This window comes from Plecotus auritus (assembly GCF_963455305.1).
Source record: "Plecotus auritus genome assembly, chromosome: 2".
NCBI lineage: Eukaryota > Metazoa > Chordata > Mammalia > Chiroptera > Vespertilionidae > Plecotus > Plecotus auritus.
The window spans coordinates 91626842-91648497 of record NC_137771.1 but is presented as its reverse complement, the minus strand read 5'-3'; the positions used below and the strand labels follow the sequence as shown (position 1 = coordinate 91648497).

The window sequence follows — 21656 nt, the reverse complement described above, 5'->3', positions numbered from 1 at the left end:
AAAAATATATGTAAAACAAAAAAGGAAGGAAGAAAAAGGTATATTCGTGAAAAAAAAAAAAAAAATGCCCCAGTAGCAATAAAGATGGACTGTAAGAGATGTGATTGGTTGCAGGAGGCCATTTCAATAGTTCAGACAGAACATAATGAATTCTAGAACTAGGGCAATGTCATCTAGAATTACAGAAATAGACACATGGGAGAGGCATCCGTGAGGTAGAAACAAGACCTCACTGATTTAATGCATGAGGTAAAAAATACAGAAAAACATATGAGTTCTTTTTTCCACAAGGGAAAGATAGATAATGGGAGGTTTTAGATAGAGAGATGTAAGAAAGTACAAACTCTGAACCTAACTGCCTTGTTTCCACATCTGGTTTTGCCATTCACTTGGGTGATCTCAAAGAAGAAACTAGACCTCTCTATGCCTCAGTTACTTCATCTGTAAAATGGGAATGATAATAGTACCTATATCACAGGGCTGTTATATGGATTAAATGAGTTAACATCTATAAAGCATACAAAACAGTCTCTATAGCCGAAACCGGTTTGGTTCAGTGGATAGAGCGTAGGCCTGCGGACTGAAAGGTCCCGGGTTCGATTCCGGTCAAGGGCATGTACCTTGGTTGCGGGCACATCCTCAGTGGGAGGTGTGCAGGAGGCAGCTGATCGATGTTTCTCTCTCATCGATGTTTCTAGCTCTCCTCTCTGTGAAATATCAATAAAATATATTTAAAAAAACAACAACAAAAAAAACCAGTCCCTATATAGTTAATGATATGTAATTGTTTGTAAATGGGAAACAATTTAAGATGGGAAACAATTTAAAGTAAAGAGACTGATCAGATGGAGGAAAAAATTGAAGATATGAGAAAGAAAGGATATAAAATTTGGGACAAGATCCAGAAAAGGGGCAGAAGGTAGAGAGGGAATTGAGGTAAGAGGCCAGATGAATGGATTAGCCTAGGAAAAGAGCAAGATGATTCTTTCTTAGTCCAGAAAGAGGAGACAAGATGAATAAGGATGTACACATAGAAAAGGTTGAAAGGTGAGTGTAGTCAAAGGCTAGCCTCTATTTTCTATCTGAGTAATTGCAAATATTTACATTATGATTAAATATTTACATTACGATTCATTAACAGTAGCAAAATTATAGTTATGAAGTAGCAACAAAAATAATTTTATGGTTGGGGGTCACCACAACATGAGGAACTGTATTAAAGGGTTGTGGCATTAGAAAGGTTGAGAACCACTGATTTAGACTAACCAAGAGTTGGAGATTAACAGGTAAAGGGTGGTGAGTGTACAGTGGAACAAAGAAGCTGAAGATATTATAATAAAAGGACGGATGTAGTTGAAGTTACACAAAAAGCGGTCTAGTTTGGATGGGGAAGAAAGTATATAGGTTAGAAAAAGGAAAGGGGTGACTTCTGATGATGGGATTTAGGGAGTAAGAGATTAAGAGACAAGTATAGGAGTTTGCACAGAACATGGGGTACTGGAATTAAGATGGAGAGGTGGGGTCCAGGTGATGATGATGATCAAGTCCAAAGGGTAGCAAGAAAAGTAGTTGCAAAGAGGAGCAGAAGCAAGTACAAGAAACAAGCAGATCAAGAAACAGAAACAGGAAACAACTGTTTGATGGACACACAGAAGGAGTATTTGCATAAGGGACCTTATATAAAAATTATTCCTTTCATTTAAAAAAAAATATTTTTATTGATTTCAGAAAGAAAGAGGGAGAGAGAAACATCAATGAGAGAGAATCATTGATCGGCTGCCTCCTGCACGCCCCCTATTGGGGATCAAGCCCGCAACCTAGGCATGTGCCCTTGACTGGAATCGAACCTGGGACCCTTCAGTCCACAGGCTGATGCTCTATCCACTGAGCAATACCGGCCAGGGCTATTCCTTTCATTTTTATTTGATAAACTGAAAATTGAAATTTGACTCAATTCAAGACAAATAAATATAATCATCTGAACATTATAGGAAAAAAGCCAATATCTATTCAAATACTCACTATGAAGCGATGGAGTCCATAGTATAAAACAATATCTGCTAAGGTAAAGTTATATCCTGTAAGATAGACTTTATCTTCAAGATATGAATTAAGATCCTAGAAAGAAAACAAAATGTTTGTTTAAAAAACAGTAATACTAAAGTTAACTACTATATCATTTGATTTTAAAACATTTAGAAGGCTATTAGAAAGCACAGTACTGACATTTTAGTTTAATAAATTATCTTTGACATTAATAGAGTCAAATTTATTCAAAATCACAAATCATAATCACCTCATTTTTTTTAAAAGGGACCAACATTGTTAGTCTTATTTTAAAGAAATAAGAAAACAGTAAAAAATGATATTCAAACTGATCATTTCAGATGCCTACATTTTTTTTGGGGGGGGGGGGGGGGTTGGGGGTGGATTTGGAAAGGAACATTTTGTAAATCATACTCATGTTAGATTTATTTTTTTCATTAAAATAGAAAAAACTCTTCAATTTCTAGCTCTTTAGAGAATTATAATTTGTTGGTGTGTTGCATTTTTATATATTTTTAAAATTTTAAATGTGGTAGAATGCATGTAACATAAGATTTGCCATCTTAACCATTTTTAGCTGTATAATTCAGTGCTAAGGGTATTCACACTGTTGTGCAACCAATCTTCAGAATTTTTTCACCTTGCCAAACTAAAACTCTACTAAACAACTCCCCATTTCCCTCTCACTTCAGGCCGTGACAACTACCATTAGGCTGTTCCTATGAATTTGACTACTTTAGATACTGCATATACGTGGACTCATATAATTTTTGTCATATGCAACTGGCTTCTCTCATTTGGCATAATGTATTCAAGGTTGTAGCATACGTCAGAATTCCCTTACTTGTAAAGGTTGAATATTCCAGTGTGTGTGTGTACATATATGTATGTCACACTTTGCTTATCTATTATCTATCAATGGACATGGTTTGTTTCCACCGCTCAGCTATTGTGAATAATATTGCTATGACATGGGTGTACATATATTTGAGACCCAGTTTGGGTATATATCTGTAAGTGGAATTACTGGATCCTAGGGTAATTCCATTTTAATCTTTTAAGGAATCACTATTCTTGTACTATTTTACATTCCTAATAGTGTACAACGTTTCTAATTTCTGTACACACTCAATAACCTTGATATTTTCTGTTTCTTTGGTAGTAGCCAACCTAATGAAGGTGAGAGGATATCATCTTGTGGTTTTGATTTACATTTCACTAGAGATTATTACTGTTAAGCATCTTTTCATATGCTTATCAGTTTTATGTATCTTCTCTAAAGAAATGTCTCTCAGGTCCTTTTTCATTTTTTATTTGGGTTCTTAGTTTTTTCTTGGTTGGGTTATAGGAGTTCTTTATATATTCTGGATATTAACCCTTTACAAGATATATAATTTGCAAATACTTTCTCCCATTCCATGGGTTGCCTTTGTACTCTGTTGGTTATGTCTGTTGATGAACAAACTTTTTACTTTCGTTGCCGGTGCTTTTGGTATCATACCCCAGAAATCATTGTTAAATCAAATGATGTTTTCTTCTAAGAGTTTTATAGTTTTAGATCTACATTTAGGACTTTCCATTTTGAGTTAATTTTTATATGTCATGTAAGATAAAGGGTCCAACTTCATTCTTTTGCAATTGGATATCTAGTTTTTCTAACATCTTAAAGACTACAGTTTTAAACACCATTTAAAGCAAAAAAAGTTATCTGTCATTTGTTCTCCAGACAATTACCATCAATTTTTAAAAGATTATGTTACGTATAAACAAAAAAATAGTTCATTTAAAATCACTACTCTTCTCCCCCAAATACTAATAAGCATTGAGCTCCCTAAATAGCCAATAGGTACTTTTGAAGGAAAAAATATTTTAAGTACATGTTAAAAAAATGATTTTTAAAAATCTTAAAAGGTCCTAATCTAAATTTGAAATATTGTCTGACAGACCAGCATGAATAAATCAATTTCCTGAGAAAAGAAAAACAATTTAGATAAAAAGTTATATAAATACCTTTAGTCCTTCTCAAATTTAACAGCACAGAAATTTACACTAAATTACCTTTAAATTAAATAAGACAAAACATTCATATAACTTTAGAGAAAGGTTTACAAATAGATTATATGAAATACTATCAGATATTCTCACAGGCTCCTTTAAAGACTAGTTATAAAACACTGCCCAGTAGTCAATAGCATTTATTTTGGGAAATTTCCATAAGCTGTAAAGAGAACATTTTGTTTTCTTAAATCACATTCCAAATGCCTGGCACATAAGTAGTTCAGTAATCAGTAAATGTTTGCTGAATTAAATTTAACCTCTTTAAATTTGCCCACACCTTCATTTAAAGATAGTAATTTTCAAAATGGTATAAGAATATGGACTGCCAAGGGTGATAAAGATGAGGGCATAAAGGAATGTGGACATAAATAAGAAAATAAATTCTGAAGAATCAAAGTAAAATTTGGATAGGAAGGATAAAATATATTAGGAGCTACCACTTAAATTCTATAGTAATCTGCTGAATGGAAATAGTTTCTCTCCAAACATCTTCAAATGAAAAGTTGATAAAGTATTAAAATAAAATAAATGTATCTTCATTTAATTTTAAGAAGCATTTTAAAATAAGGTCTGAAACATTAATTTAACATCCCTTAATATAGTGTACATATTCTTAAAATAGAATCTACATCTATGTTTTAGTTATACAAACTCTTAAGGTTATAATCTTATAACCAAGGACAAAAAACTATGATTAGGTAATATTTTTCTGATTAGTGACATTAATGTCTTATGTTTATTTCCTTTTTAAAAGATTTTTTAAAAATGTTTTTATTGACTTTTTTTTAGAGAGAGAGGAAGGGAAAGGGAGAGAAACATCGACGTGAGAGAGAAACATCAACTGGTTGCCTCCCACAAGCACCCTGACCAAGGATCAGGCCTGCAACCTGGGCATGTGCCCTGACCAATAATCCAACCAGCGACCTTTCAGTGCACAGGATGACATTCAACCAACTGAGCCACACAGGCCAGGGCTGTTATTTCCTTTTTTTAACACGTCTTTCCAATGCTATCGCCAAACTTTAAAAAAATATTTCGCCCTACAGAGTTCCACCTCATTTTTTCTTTTTCTTCCTAACCATTAATAACACCGATAAAGCAGTATAATAAGCAACTATATATTCTCTATCTAGATTCAGCAAATGTTAGTGTTCTATAAGGCCTGCTTTTTGAAATTACATATTTATCTTAATTATGAGTCATTTATACTCAGAATCATGGTTTTAGCAATGAAATGCAACTTTAGAGAGTAAGAATCAAACCCTTTCATAATGCCCTAGTAGCAAGAATTTTAGAAATAACAGAAAGATAAATATCTAGTCTAAATGGGCAAAGAATACATATAAGCACATTTTTTAAAATAATAAAAATGCTCATAAGCATTATGAAAAAAAAAATGCCATAGCATTAGTACTTTTAAGAAGAAAAACAAAGTAAACAAAGAAATCACTTTTTGGTTTACTTGTTTTGGTAATGAAATTGGGGTGATGAAGGAAAAAACGGTAATATCCATGTCAGCAAGGGTTTTGTGGAAGAGGTTACTCTTACCGCCAAAACTGCAATAATACACTTTTCTGGAAGGCAAATGAGCTACATGGCCTTAAAAATGTACATAGTTTTGGCTCAGCAATTTCCCCTGTAAGAATTAGCTTAAGGAAACTAATGAAAATATGGTAAGATATTTAGCAATAACCTAGTAACTGCATGGGGATAGACCAGTGGTTGGCAAACTCATTAGTCAACAGAGCCAAATATCAACAGTACAATGACTGAAATTTCTTTTGAGAGCCAAATTTTTATAACTTAAACTTCTTCTAACGCCACTTCTTCAAAATAGACTCGCCCAGGCCGTGGTATTTTGTGGAAGAGCCACACGCAAGGGGCCAAAGAGCCGCATGTGGCTCGCAAGGCGCAGTTTGCCGACCACGGGGATAGACTATTTAAATTCTGGTACAAATATATGATGGAATACTAACAGGTTATCAAAAAGATAATTTAAGTGAATATTTATGAACATGTAAATACATTTACAACACACTGTCAGTAAAAAAATAAAACACACGCCTATATGCAAAGAAAAAGCTTGGAAGGAACACAAAAAGGGTTCAATAAATATCTGATGACTGAACATAAATGTTATTAACAGTTCTCTCTTCATGGAACTACAAATGTTTGAAATTTCTTTTATTTGCTTATTTATATTTCCTAATTTCTATAATACATATCTATTACCTTTAAAATAAAAACACTATCATAAAATAGCAAAAAGCAAAGCAAAACAAAACAGAATATAACCCTTCTCATCTGTGCTCATATGCCAAAACCACACTGCAGTCCATTATCTGTATATTTGTCTCCTCACTGGTCCAACTTCTATGAGGGCAGGGACTGTGTCTGATGGGTCATTACCATATCTGACATATCGCTGTAGGTACAGACACTGTGGCAGAGCAAGGACCATAACCCAAATCACCCAGGTCCTCATATATTTTGAAAATGGCAGTCAGATTGTCCCAATTGAAACTTACATATCTCAGATACAATATTTTGGTGGAATTACTTTTTATGCTCCTAATAGCAAATCTATTTTTTTGAACTTAAAAACCCAATTGAATGAAATCCTGCTCCTATCTTTCAGAATCAAGTACTTTTATTACTATCCCTTTTCTGGAAAACTATAAGAGATAGTTATATTTATTTTTTATTTTTTTACTTGCCTGAAATATCACATTCACTTAGGGAAGATAGGCTTGCTCCCATCTGGAAATGCTGCCGAGCATGGCAGGGGGCAGAGGAAAGGGTCAGTGTGGATATTAAGAATGAAAGATCACCAGGACAGACCTACAAAGGAACAAGGCCTGAAATTTATTTTCTACCAGTTCTATTGACGGTATCTATCAAGAACTAGTTTAGCACTAGCTGGTTTGATCATGGTCAAAGGCATAAACCTTGTGCAGGCTCGGTCCCCAGCCTTGGTCAGGGCATGTGCAGCAGGCAACCAATCAATGTGACTGTCTCATATCAAAGTTTCTCTCTCTGCCTCTCCCCCACCCTTCCACTCTCTCTAAATCAATGGGAAAATATCCTCAGGTGAGGATTAACAACAAAAAAACAACCAACCAACCAAACAAAAAACATAGTTTAAGCCATTTTCCTCAGAATGATAAATGAAAAACTTTCAGTACCATAACATCTTCTTGCACAACTTACTAGTATATGATCGATTTATATGATAATGGAAACAAAATTAGGAAGGAGTCCCTGCAATGATATATGATTGTCTGGATCAGCGGTTGCCAACCTTTCGGACCTCATGGACCACCAGTGGTCTGCGGACCACCGGTTGGTGACCGCTGGTCTGGATGATCTCTAGGTTCCTTTAACTTTTAAGCTTTCACAACTTTTTAAAAATTTGCTTTATTTTTACTTATTTACTTAAATATGTTTTTATTGATTTCAGAGAGAGGAAGGGAGAGGGAGAGATAGAAACATCGATGAGAATCATTGATCAGCTGCCTCCTGCACGCTCCCTACTGAGGATCGAGCCCACAACCCAGGCATGTGTCCTGACCGAGAATAGAATCCTGACCTCCTAATTCATGGGTCGATGCTCAACTGCCGAGACATATAAGCTGAGCAATTTGCTTTATTTTTACAAACATAATTAAGAAAAATAATTTCAGCTGGAATGTTTTTCATCCTTGGTGACTCTGAAGCCATATTTAGTTAATATTTTATCTCAATAGATACTTTTATTCTAATGTGACTTCTTCAGAAAGAAAATATAAATCCTAATGTATTTAAGTCTTAAAGGAGGGAAATATGGGCTTTCTCATTTCAATCTGACAATTTTTTTAAAACTACAATCCCCAAGGATTCTAATTATCTTTGTCTTTGAAAAGTTACTTTACTGATTAAGGAATCATGATTTCCTAGTGAAAAAATAAACATTAAGCCATTACATTAAAAAAAGAAATCTTACAAAGTTATAATTACTAACTATGATAAGTGATATGGAGGAAAAGTACAGGGTGTGGTATTATGAAGGAAAAGCATATAGGACAAGGAATGGCATCTGTTTGAGAGAGAAGTACGCAGATGTTTCTGCGGAAGGGGTATCTAAGCCGAGATCTGAACAGGGAAGGCTGGCAGAGTCAGTTCAGGTAAAAGTAATACCAGGTACAAACCCTGAGGCAGAAGGAAATAAGGACACAGTTTCAGCTACTGACACTCAGGGAAGAAAGATTCTTGCTATTAATAGGTCATTCATTTCAGCCTATAAAGAGAAGTCACAATACCTTCAACAGAATGCGGACATCATCTTTATTGGAGTTTCCATCTACTCGAGTTACCCTGTATTCTAACCATTGTTGAACTATTGCTTTTTCTTCTGCAGTGCTCCCAAGCAAATATTCTTTGTTGGCTTCCTTGACTAGATGAGCTGCTATAGTAGCCAATCCTGTTAGACACGGACCACTGTTTGTTTGAAGAACTGGAATCTTAAAAAGAAAAAAAAGAGTTCTCCATGTAAATTTTTAAAACAAATACCAACAGGACTGCAATTCTAAGTAATTGCTAAATCCCTCAACTATTTTTCAAATACTCTAAGATTTCACTTTAAGGTTTTTTTTTTCAAGATGGCAGCAGAGTAAGTGGATCTTTCTTGCACCTCCTCCCAAAACCAAACTGAAAATAAAACTAAATTGGGGAACATTCACCCTGAATTACCAAATAAAAACTAGCCAATGAGACTTTTAACAAGGAAGGGCAGAAACCAGAGACTTGTAGGAAGGGCAGGGTCACGAGAGCAGCTGGGTCAGGCACCAGGCTGCAGGGGAGGGGGTTGGGGGATAGGAGGGCCCTTAAGAGGAGTAAGGCCCAGGGCTCCCCAAGGTCGGAGAACTGTGGCCCGTGAAAGCCAAAGAGAGAGGCAGCCTGTCAGAGATAAAACCACTTAAAAAAAAAATAACATTAAAAAAAAACAATGTACAGGATTTTTGTTTGTAGCCACTCACCCGAGGCTTTGGTGGAGGGAGGGCAGTGAACTGCATTCGCCTGAGGGGATTCTGGGGTGGGAGGTATTGGGAGGAAGAAGTGGGAACAGCAGGTGGGAGACCTGAGCCCAGTCCCTCCATATGGCAGTAGCCATTTTTCCTGAGAGGCACAAGCCTTTCCCAGCATCAGCAACCTGGGGAAAGGCAAATAACCTGCCCCCGAGGATACACCTCATCCCACCTTCAGGAAGCCTGCTTGCCCCACCTTGCATATCAACCTCTGCTGAGGAGTCTACAAGCAGAGGCCAAGCCTACAAGTTATGTAGTCTCAGGGAATGTCAGTGATTGGCTTTGGGATGGGGCGACCACCGCTCCCCCACCCCCCCGCCCCACATCATAACGTGACTGATACTTCTCCCTTGCAGGAGAACTGATAAAAACTACCAATTTTTAGCAGACCCCACCAGACTAAATATGAGGAGATCCACTCTGCTGAGATCAGGGGAATATTCCGGATAGACTCAAATGAGTGGCTCTGGGATGGGGGAACACACCCACCATCTTCCGTGAAATCAGAACAGCACCTCCCCCTCACAGGAGACTCAGAGGTCTCATCCTTCCAATTCTGCCAAAAGCCCTTTCAGAAAGAGCCTTTTTAGTGACTAGGTCTGACAGCTGGCCGGCAGGCAGAAGCAAGCAGAGGCAGAGCCCAAGGTGCCTTTGGACATTTGCTGACATGGCCCTGTCAAGCTAACAAGCCGGCCCTAGAGCACAGCTTGGCCTCTCCCTAGCACAGCCATGCTCTGCGGAGGCAGCCATAAACTGTGGATCGCTTGAAGCTTTGAAAAGGTTGTGGAAGAACAAAACATGGTTGGCTTTGGACAGCAATTAGCACCAAATTACCTCCCAAGAGCTCCTTAAAAGGCATACAAAACAGTCAGCTTCAGTCAACATAAAGCAGGATCCAAAGGGAGCTCCCATAATGCATTTAACTCTGCTGAGACAAAATCCACTTCAGGTTTTTTTTGCATTTTTTTATTGCATTGTAATTATTTTTGACTCTCTTTTTTCTTCCATATCTCTTTTCTCTTTCCTTTTCTTATTCTATTTTCTCTTTCTCCTTCTTTCTCTTCTTACCCCCTTTATTTTTTTCCTTCTTTTTTTCTTTTCATAATTTTTTAAATATATTTTATTGATTTTTTACAGAGAGGAAGGGAGAGGGAGAGAGAGCTAGAAACATCGATGAGAGAGAAACATCAATCAGCTGCCTCCTGCACACCCCCCACTGGGGATGTGCCCGCAACCCAGGTACATGCCCTTGACTGGAATCGAACCTGGGACCCTTCAGTCCCCAGGCTGATGCTCTATCCACTGAACCAAACCAGCCAGGGCACTTTTCATAATTTTTTACCTTCTTTCACTTATACTGTTTTCCTTTTCCTATTCTTTATTTTTATAATTGCTCTCCCTTCTTTCCTTTCATATTCTCTTTTCTTCCCACTTTTTTCGTCTTTTGTAATTTTCCCCTTTCTTTTATTATTCTTGCTCTCTTCTCTCTTTTCTAATTCTCCTTTGTTTTGAAGGTGCTTTTGTTGTTGTTGTGGGGGTCCTTTGTATGTTTTGTTTATTTTCTAGTTTTATCTCATTTGTTCTATCAACACCTGCATAACAGCTCACACAATATGGTGGTGGTGGTGGGGGGGCGGTGAGCCTCACAGTCAGCCAGCCTGAGGGAAGATCCCACCCATGAATGGGACAGATATAATCAAGAACCAATTGCAACAGGAGAGCCTACATAACCCACACAAGGGACATCCCTAGAGCATCCAGCTCAGGAGATCAAAGAAACTGCACTGCTGGGTCCCACAGGACACTTACTACACAAAGAAACCCCACAAAGACTGGGAGTCATGGCAGTTCTATCCAATACATAGAAACAAACGCAAAGAGACAGCTAAAATGGTCTCCATATGAAAGACAGCTGCATATGAAAGAAAAGGAGACATCTCCAGATAAAGTGCTAAATGAAATGGAGGTAAGCAAAGATCAGAACTACTGTTCAAAATAATGGTTATAAAGATACTCAAGGAACTTAAGTGAGAATTACAAGGAACTTAGTGTGAAATACAACAGCACAAAAAAGGAAATAGAAACCATGAACGAGAACCAGTCAGGAATTGAAGACCGTATCTGACATCAAGACTATACTGGGAGGAATTAATAGTAGACTGAATGCAGCAGAGGACTATATCATCGATTTGAAAGACAAGGTAGAGCATATAAGCCTAACCAATGGACACAGACAACAGAGGAGTGAGGGCATGAGTGGGGGGGTTGGGGGGATAAAGGGAGGATAAGGACACATATGTAATACCTTAATCAATAAAGAAATTTAAAAAAAAAGAAAGACAAGGTAGAAAAAACACACCCATTTAGAGCAGCAAAAATAAAAAATAATTTAAAAAAAGAGAGAATAATTTAAGGGAACTTTGGGACAACATGAAATTACCATCACAGAGGTCCTAGAAGGAGAAGAATGTGAGCAAAGAACAGAGAATCTGCTGGAAGAAATAATGACAGAAAACTTCCCTAACTGGGTGAAGGAAAAAAATCACACAAGTTCAGGAAGCACAGAGTCCCAATCAATATGAACCTACACTAAGACACAACATAATTAAAATGGCAAAGGTTAAAGATAAAGAGAATCTTAAAGACAGCAAGCATGAACAAAAAGTTAACTACAAGGGAGTACCCATTAGACTGTCATCTGATTTCTCAACAGAAACATTTCAAGCCAGAGGGATTGGCATGAAGTATTCAAAGTAATGAGAAGCAAGGACTGAATCAAAGACTCTATGCATTAAACCTATCATTTAAAATTGAAGGCGAAATAAAGACTTTCCTAGACAAATAAAGGGCTTAAAGGAGTACATTACCACCAAATCAGCATTGCACGAAATGTTAAAGGAAGTGCTGTAAGAAGAAAAAACCGAGAGAGAGAGGAACATTGGTATAAAGAAAACAATGGCAATAAATAAGTACATATCAATAACCTTAAATGTAAATGGATTAAATGCCCCAAAAGACATAGGAAGCTGAATGGATAAGAAAACATAACACAGATATATGCTGTCTACAAGAGACCCGCCTCAGAACAAAGACTCACACAGGATGAAAGTGAAGGGATGGAAAAAAATTCTCCATGTAAACGGAAACAAAAAATGCTGGGTAGCAATACCCGTATCTGACGAAATAAACTTCAAAACAAAGGGCATAAAAAGATAAAGAATTATTAAAAGGATTGATCCAACAAGAAAATACAACCCTTGTAAAGATATATGCACCCTCTATAGGAGCATATATATATATATATATATATATATATATATATATATACACACACACACACACACACACACACACACACACACACCACTCTTGGTAAACTTCAAGGGAAAATAGATAGCAATGCAGTCATAGTAGGGTACTTTAACACCCCACTGACATCAATGGATAGATCTTCCAGGCAAAAAAATCAACAAGGAAACAGTAACTTTAAATGACACACTAGATGGGATAGACATTTCATCCCAAAGCTGCAGAGTATACATTCTTCTCAAGTGCACAGAGAATACTCAAAGACAGACCACCAGTTAGGACACGAAACAAGTCTTAACAAATTCAAGAAGATTTAAATCACATCAAGCATATTCTTGGATCACAATGGCATGAAACTAGAAATCAACTACAGTAAAAAAAAATTATTCAAACACATGCAGGCTAAATAGCATGTTATTAAACAATGAATTGGTTACTAATGAGATAAAGGAAGAAATCAAAAACTTCCTAGAAACAAACAAAAATAAACACACAACAACCAAAAATCTATGGGAAATAATGGAAACAGTTCTGAGAGGGAAGTTCACAGCATTACAGGCATACCTCGAGAAACAAGAAATGAACAATATAACCCAACAAGTAAAAGAATTAGAGAGCAAGAAGAAAAGCCCACATAAGTAGAAAAGAAATAATAAAGATCAGAGAAGAAATAATGAAATAGAGACTAAAAATAGTAATACAAAAGATCAATGAAACCAAGAGCTGGTTCTTTGAAAAGATAAATAAGGTTGATGAACGATTAGCCAGACTCATCAAGAAACAAAGAGGACCCAAATAAATAAAATCAGAAACAAAAATGATGAAGTAACAACTGACATCACAGAAATAAAAGGGATTGTAAGAAAATACTATGAACTGTATGTCAACAAATTGAAAAACCTAGGAGAAATGGACAAATTCCTAGAATCATACAATCTTCCAAAATTCAATCAGGAAGAATCAGAAAACCTGAATAGACCAATAAAATATAATGAAATTAAAACAGTAAAAAAACTCCCAGCAAACAAAAGTCCCGGACCAGATAGCTTTACAGGAGAGTTCTACCAAACTTGCAAAGAAGAACTAACACCTACCTTCTCAAATTATTCCAAAAAACTTAAGGCCTTTTTGCAAAGTCACCATTATCCTAATTTCAAACTAGATAAAGATACAAGGAAAGAAAATTACACTATGGGCCAATGTCCTTGATGAACATAGATGCTAAAATCCTCAACAAAATTGGATCCAGCAGTACATTAAAAAGATCATACACCATTACCAAGTGGGATTTATCTCAGGGATGCAAGGCTGGTACAATATTCGCAAACCAATAAATGTGATGTATCACATAAACAAATTGAAGGTTAAAAAAAAATCACATGATCATAGTAATAGATATAGAAAAAGCATTCAACAAAATCCAGCACCCATTTTTGAGAAAAACTTAGCAAAGTGGCGCTAGAGGGATCATACCACAACATAATAAAGGCCATATATGACAAACCGAGAGCCAATATCATATTCAATGGACAAAAATTAAAAGTGTTTCCCTTAAGATCAGGAATAAGACAAGGGTGTCGCTTTCACCACTCTTATTCAACACTAGTGGCCCGGTGCACGAAATTCGTGAACATTAAAAGGCAGACCCAGAGTCAAGTCCCCGCCCACTCACATGCATCTCAAAATCTTGTGAGACCCAGACCCGGCCATCTCCCCTCCATTGGGCTAAATCCAGACCCGGCCAGTCCCACCCTCGTCAAGCCCCTCCAGGTGGGGGACACGGCCTGAGATACCCTGTCAAGCCCTGCTGGGTGGGGGGCATGGCCTGAGGTCCCCCATCAAGCCCCACTGGCAGGGGGGCACAGCCTCAGGTCCCCCGTCAAGTCCTGCTGGGCTGGGGGTGCGGCCTGAGTTCCCCCGACCCAGTACTGGGGGTGCACCTTGAGGTACCCCGTCAAGCCCCGCTGGGTGGGGAGCATGGCCTGAGGTCCCCTGTCAATCCCCGCCAGGCAGGAGGGCGCAGCCTCAGGTCCCCTGGCCCGGTGTTGGGGGGCGGGGGGTGCAGCCTGAAGTACCCTGTCAAGCCCCACCTGGTGGGGGGCATGACCTAAGGTCCCCTGGCTTGGCGCTGGGGTCGTGGCCTGAGGTCTCCGTCAAGCCCTGCCAGGTGGGGGGCATGGCCTGAGGTCCCCCAGCCTGGTGCCAAGGCAGGTGTGGCCTGAGGTCCCCCAGCCTGACACCAGGGTGGGGGGCATGGCCTGAGGTCCCCTGTCAAGTCCTGCTGGGTGGGGGGCACAGCCCGAGGTCCCCTGTCAAGCCCTGCTGGGTGGGGGGTGTGGCCTGAGGTCCCCTGTCAAGCCCCACGGGGGTGGGGGAGGGAGTAGCCTCAGGTCCCTGCTGATTGCTCATTAAGGCTCCTTAAGGGAACTTGGCCTCAGCTGTGGGTGCAGCCATCTTTGTGATGGAGTGATGGTCAATTAGCACATTCCCTCTTTATTAGATAGGATTGTATTGGAAGTCCTAGCCACAGTGATCAGATGAGAAGAAAAAATAAAAGACATCCAAGTTGGAAAGGAGGAAGTAAAACTGTCATTATTTGCAGATGACATGATATTGCACATAGAAAATCCTAAATGCAATCTACAGTGTCAACACAATCCTTATTAAAATACTAATGGCATATTTCACATATCTAGAACAAATATTATATGGAACCAAATTTATATGGAACCGAAAATAACCCCAAACAGCCACAGCAATCTTAAAAGAAGAACAAAGTTGGAGGAATCACAATACTGGACATCAAACTATATTATGAAGCCAATGTAATCAAAACAGCCTGATACTGGCACAAGAACAGGCATACAGATCAACAGAACAAAACAAGAGGCCCCAGAAACTGACTCATGCCTTTATGGTCAATCAACATTTGACAAAGGAGGCAAGCGCATACAATAGAGTAAAGACAGTGTATTTAATAAATGGTTTGGGAAAATTGGACAGGTACATGCAAAAAAATGAAATTAGACTACCAACTTATACCATGCACAAGAATAAACTCAAAATAGATAAAAGACTTAAATGTAAGTTGCAAAACCATAAAAATCCTAGAAGAAAACATAGGCAGTAAAATCTCAGACATTTCAGATAGCAGAATTTTCAACAAAGAAAAAATAAACAAATGTGACTATGTCAAACTAAAAAGCTTCTGCATGGCAAAGGAAACCATCCTCAAAATGCAGAGGGAACCCACTCTATGGGAAAACATATTTGCCAATTATACACCTGATTATACACTTGATAATGGGTTAATTTCCAAAATACATTAAGAACTCATACAACTCAGCAAAAGGAAGACAAACAATCCAATTAAAAAAATGTGCAAAGGAGCAGAATAGACACTTCTACAAAGAGGACATACAAATGGCCCATAGACACGAAAAAATGCTCAAAGGCACTAGTCATCAGAGAAATGCAAATTAAAACTACAATAAAGTATCACCTCACACCTGCCAGGATGGCTACCATCAATAAATCAATAAACAGCAAGTGCTGACAAGGATGTGAGGAAAAGGAAACCCTAGGGCACTGCTGGTGGGAATGCAGACTGGTGCAGCCACTGTGGAAAACAGTATAGGATTTCATAAAAAAAGTTAAAAATTGACCCAGTGATCCCACTTCTGGGAGTATATCCTATTTTAATATATTTTTTATTGATTTCAGAGAGGAAGAGAGGGATAGAAACATCAATGATGAGAGGGAATCATTGATTGGCTTTCTCCTGCAACGTTGGACTGAGCCCGCAACCCAGGCGTGTGCCCTTGACCAGAACTGAACCTGGGACCCTTTGGTCCGCAGGCTGTCGTTCTATCCACTGAGCCAAATTGGCTAAAGCTGGGAGTATATCTTAAGAATCCCAAAACACCAATCAGAAAGAATATATACATCCCTATGTTTATAGCAGCACAATTTACAATAATTAAGATCTGGAAACAGTCCAAGTGCCCACCAGTAGATGAGTGGATTAAAAAGCTGTGGTACATTTACACAATGGAATACTATGCAGCTTTAAAAAAGAAGGATCTCTTACCCTTTGAGACAGCATGGATGGACCTGGAGATTATTATGCTAAGTGAAATAAGCCAGTCAGAGAAAGACGAGTATCACATGATCTCACTCATATGTGGAATCTAATGCACAAAATAATCTGACAAAATAGGTTGAGATGTGTGGAATACAATGACAGATCACAGAGAGGAGAGGGGTAGAAGCGATGGGAAGATTAACCAGAGAACATATATGCATTTAGGCATAGCCCATGGACACAGGCAATAGTGTGGGGAAGGCCTGGGGTGGGGTTGGGGCTGGGTGGAAGGGGGCAAAGGAGGAGAAAATGGGGGACAATTGTAATACTGCCAACAATAAATTTTTTTTTTTAAGTTTTACTTTAAAATACTAAACTATGTACTAAATTATGTAAATTAAAGTCAGGAAAATAGCAGTTATGTAATTTACATTTGATAAGAGATGTTTGATAATGATACTGGTAACAACTATATATGTACAAAATGTTTATAACTGTGTATATACAAAAAAGAAAGTGAAAATCCTAATAACACTGCATTAATTTCAATTAAGTTTACCTATACCCTATTTTATTTTAGCAAGGTGAAAATGCTTAAATAAACCTGACTTCTGTAATAACAAAAACAAGAAAGTTATAGTAACACTGAGTTCATGTTGCTATAATTAGAACCACCAAATGGGATCCAGGCTGGTTTTAGTGATATGTGATCTAATACACTTACCTATCTCATTAACTAGGTGCGGAGGGTGATGGTGACTTGGTTTTCATGGACAGCATATTCATCAATTCTGGAGTCATTTCAAGTGAGGTCACTCTAAGTGTTGGTCCGTATTTCATATTTTAAAAAATATTGCAAAATATAATTGGGGCTACTGAAAATAAAGTCAGCTTCAGGTAATCATCTGAAAATAATCCTACTTTTCATTTTCCCCCTGTAACAGCAATACTAAGGGTCAGATCATAAGAAATTGCTAATTAGTTTAAATGTTCTTGATGCCCAACTAAGTAAAGCATTATAAAAAACTTAAAATGGAACATTTCATCCAAGGGGAAGACAGACCATTATAAATAATGCAATCTAAATGACCTACAGGTGGTCGGCAAACTCATTAGTCAACAGAGCCAAATATCAACAGTACAACGATTGAAATTTCTTTTGAGAGCCAAATTTTTTAAACTTAAACTTCTTCTAACGCCACTTCTTCAAAATAGACTCGCCCAGGCCGTGGTATTTTGTGGAAGAGCCACACTCAAGGGGCCAAAGAGCCGCATGTGGCTCGCGAGCCGCAGTTTGCCGACCACAGACCTATGCAAACCAAAAATGAATACATACTTGGGAAGACTGCTGCTCTTTTCAGCCATGAAATAGTATCTTATACCCATCTAGTGATTTATACTTTTCAGGGAACTCTGATACTTATATTAAGTTAATAGGACTCTGTGAAGTATAAGGGGAGATTAGCATTTCATAGCTAGAGTCAAAGGTTACCCCTGTTAAAGGAAGTAATTCTCCACTTTTCACTTCCTCACCCACTACTAGTTAAGTTTTTGGGGAATCAAAAGTTATACATGGATTTTCAACTCCATGAGGGGTTGGTGCCCTACACCTCCATATTGTTCAAAGGTCAACTGTATTTCCCATTCACTACTTATTTCTTGAATTCTCACTTTTGCCTTCACACTCAAATAAAACTACTACCTCTAAGATAACCCATAACTTCCCTTAAAAATGTATTAAAAGAAAATATGGAATCCTCTGAAGGTGTTGGTAATGTTCTATTATTTCACAATGTGGTCACTTGGGTATGTTCACTGTGTGGTAACTCACTGAGAATTGTATACTTTTTCTGAATGTATGTTGGGCAGGGGAGGGGAGGGGAGGGAAGAGGAGGGGTGGGAAGGGGAGGGGAGAGTAGGGGAGGGAAGGAGAAGGGGAGGGGGAGGGGAAGGGGGGAAGGAAAGAAACCAAAGAACTTGCAAATGTTGAGTGTGTGTTGGGGGGGGGGGGCAGATGACAATTTTAGAGAGAATTATTAGTAAAAATAAATTATGCACAACCCCAGCATACTAACTCAAAAAAATCCCAGTTAGCTTGTCATCTAATCATCATCTCCCAAAACAGGTATGTAATCTTGTCCTCATTTTACAGATTAAAAACCAAGCTGGATCTCTGAATTGTTTTCAGTATTCAATTATTAATTCAGTTTTTAATTATTGATAATTATTATGTTTCAGAGAACGACTTGTTGGCTTACACTGTCAATTATCTTAAAAACAAACCCCAGACTGAATCTTATCACAACCCTCATCCCTTCCCCAAACACATAAATAGAAACTTTCAATAGCTGTCTTCTGCTAAAAAAAGAAAGAAACCAGACTGAACCAAGACCCACTGTATCCGCTTTAACGTAGCACTATTCAGTACCGCGATGAAAACAGCGGCAACGCTGGCACTCAGCTAACAAAGCCAGCTTTCTGGGGAGGGGGTGTCAGCTTTACCTATCACGCTGCACCCCCCAGGTCCCGCACAGGACTCAGCGCCCGGCACGCGGTCAGCTCTCCGCAGTGGCTGCCTAACGATGAATGAAAGCTACGCTTACAGCAGCTGCTGTCACTGAACGCAAACGCTGAGCCTCCAGGCTGGTGTATCTACGGACTCGGGGGATTCTCTTCGCTTTGCCAGAACCGGGTCACAACAATCTACCAGAAGAAAGAGTTCGGGCCGAGCCCACAGGGGGCGGGTCCCTCGCCCATTCCGGGAGCTAGGGCTGCAGGAAGAGACCCCAGGCACCAGCCGCCCGCACGCGGACACGTGGGAGCTGAGGGCCGCATCCTCCCTCCTCCGCCTCTGCCGGCCGGCCTGTCCTCCCTGGCTCCGCAGGCCCCGCTCCAGGCCAGCTCTTGCCCTCCACGCCGCCTCCCCTTCTCACCTGGCGCTCGCCCTGAGCGCTGTACTTGTTCCCTTTACTCAGCCCCAGGGACTTCTCCAGCAGCGTCAACTCCGCGGCCGCCGCCATCTTTCAGCGAGCTCCCGGCAGGGGCGGGACAGCAAGATCTCTGGCGTTGGCGGGGAGGGAAGGCGCTGCACAAAACACTCCGGCTATTGGCTGAACGCAGGGGGCGGGGAAGGCGCGCCTGCGCGCGGGAGGCGGGGCCAAGAGAGGGGAAATGGGCGTGTTGTGAGACAGGTGGAGCGGGGCGGTGTCCCTGGGCATAGGGAGAGCTGGCCTCTGGTTGCCACAGGAGGCTGCATCTGCCAACTTCTAAATGGCAGGCTGTTTGACTGCAGAGTTAACTGGTTAACTGACACTTTTTATACATAGTTGAAACCGAAATTTACCTTAGTTTGGCTCAGGAATCTGAATTTAAACGATCAAGTTGAAGAGCAAAGAGTTCACAATCTGTTAGGGGTTTCCAACATAAAGCGTTAATTATGGGGATTTTAATTGTTTAAATTAAATTATTTTAATTTTTCTTATGTAAATCTACAGCTCAATAGTAGCAGTAGAATATAAATTTAAAGATAATTTATAGAGCACTGGGTAGTTAGTATCAAGTGATTCTTATAGCCCTTCCCCCCAAAAAATTAGCCATTAGTAGTTTTAAGGGTCTTTATTAACAACTAGAGGCCCGGTGCACGAAATCAGTGCACGGGGGTGTGTGTCCCTCAGCCCAGCCTGCACCCTCTCCAATCTGGAACCCCTTGAGGGATGTCCGACTGCCCGTTTAGGCCCGATCCTGGTGGGATCGGGCCTAAACGGGCAGTCGGACATCCCTCTCACAATCCAGGACTGCTGGCTCCCAACTGCTCACGTGCCTGCCTTCCTGATTGCCCCTAACTGCTTCTGCCTGCCAGCCTGATCACCCCCTAACCACTCCCCTGCCAGCCTGATTGATGCCTAACTGCTCCCCTGCCAGCCTGTTTTCCCCTAACTGCCCTCCCCTGCTGGCCGGGTCACCCCTGACTGCCCTCCCCTGCAGGCTTGATCACCCCTAACTGCCCTCTCTTGCAGGCCTGGTCCTTCCCAACTGCCCTCCCCTGCTGGTCTGGATTGCCCACAACTGCCCTCCCTTGCAGGCCTGGTTCCTCCCAATTGCCCTCCCCTGCTGGCCATCTTGTGGTGGCCATCTTGTGTCCACATGGGGGCAGGATCTTTGACCACATGGGGGCAGCCATCTTGTGTGTTGGAGTGATGGTCAATCTGTATATTACTCTTTTATTAGATAGGATAGAGGCCTGGTGCATGGGTGGGGGCCAGCTGGTTTGCCCTGAAGGGTGTCCCGGATCAGGGTGGGGGTTCCCTTGGGGCGTGGGGTGGCCTGGGCGAGGGGCCTGTGGTGGTTTGCAGGCCGGCCACACCCCCTGGCGACCCAAGCAGAGGCCCTGGTATCTGGGGTTTATTTATCTTCTACAATTGAAACTTTGTAGCCTGGAGTGGAGCCAAGCCTTCTGCTTGCTCCGTGGCGGCAGCCATTTTGGGGGGGATTTATGTATCTTCTATAATTGAAACTTTGTAGTCTTAAGCGAGGCCTGGGCCGGCCAGGGTGTGTGGAAAGCTGGGCTTCCTCCATCGCCATGGGCAACCCTAGCCTCCTGCTCTTTCCAGCTCAGTGGCTGCCGCCATTTCTGTTTGGGTTTATGTATCTTCTATCATTGAAACTTTGTAGCCTTGAGTGGAGGCCTAGGCTGGCAAGGGCAGGTGGAAAGCTTGGCTTCCTCCATTGCCGGGGAAACCCAAGCCTCCCTCCTGCTCTCTGTGGCCATAGTCATCTTGGTTGGGTTTATTTGCATATTCGCTCCTGATTGGCTGGTGGGCGTGGCTTTTGGGCATGGCTTGTGGGTGTAGTGGAGTGATGGTTAATTTGCATATTACTCTTTTATTAGATAGGATATCAGAAAAATAGTGATATGATTTATGTAGCTTTTGTTATGTAAGTAAGCAGTGCACATGATGTTTTCCCTTAAGTAGCTATATTTTTAATTTCAAAATAGAAAATGGGCAGTATATGTTGAAGGCTTGAATATTTACAAAAGATTTCTGAAAAAAAATTCTACATTACAGAATGAATAAACAAAATGTGTATTAGTTCGA

The 21656-nt window shown here is 39.9% G+C and overlaps 1 protein-coding gene across 1 annotated transcript in view; it reads right to left on the bottom strand.

Annotated features, from left to right (window-relative positions):
- EEF1E1 (eukaryotic translation elongation factor 1 epsilon 1) overlaps window positions 1–19622 on the bottom strand; it is a 30710-nt gene extending 11088 nt beyond the window's left edge. The window contains exons 1-3 of the mRNA XM_080655274.1: window positions 19494–19622; window positions 8403–8603; window positions 2023–2118 (exon numbers count right to left, since the gene is read on the bottom strand). Of these exons, the coding sequence (XP_080511400.1) occupies window positions 2023–2118; window positions 8403–8603; window positions 19494–19580 (384 nt within the window). The 5' untranslated portion in view covers window positions 19581–19622. The remainder of the gene's footprint in view (window positions 1–2022; window positions 2119–8402; window positions 8604–19493) is intronic.
- Window positions 19623–21656: the final 2034 nt, after the last annotated feature.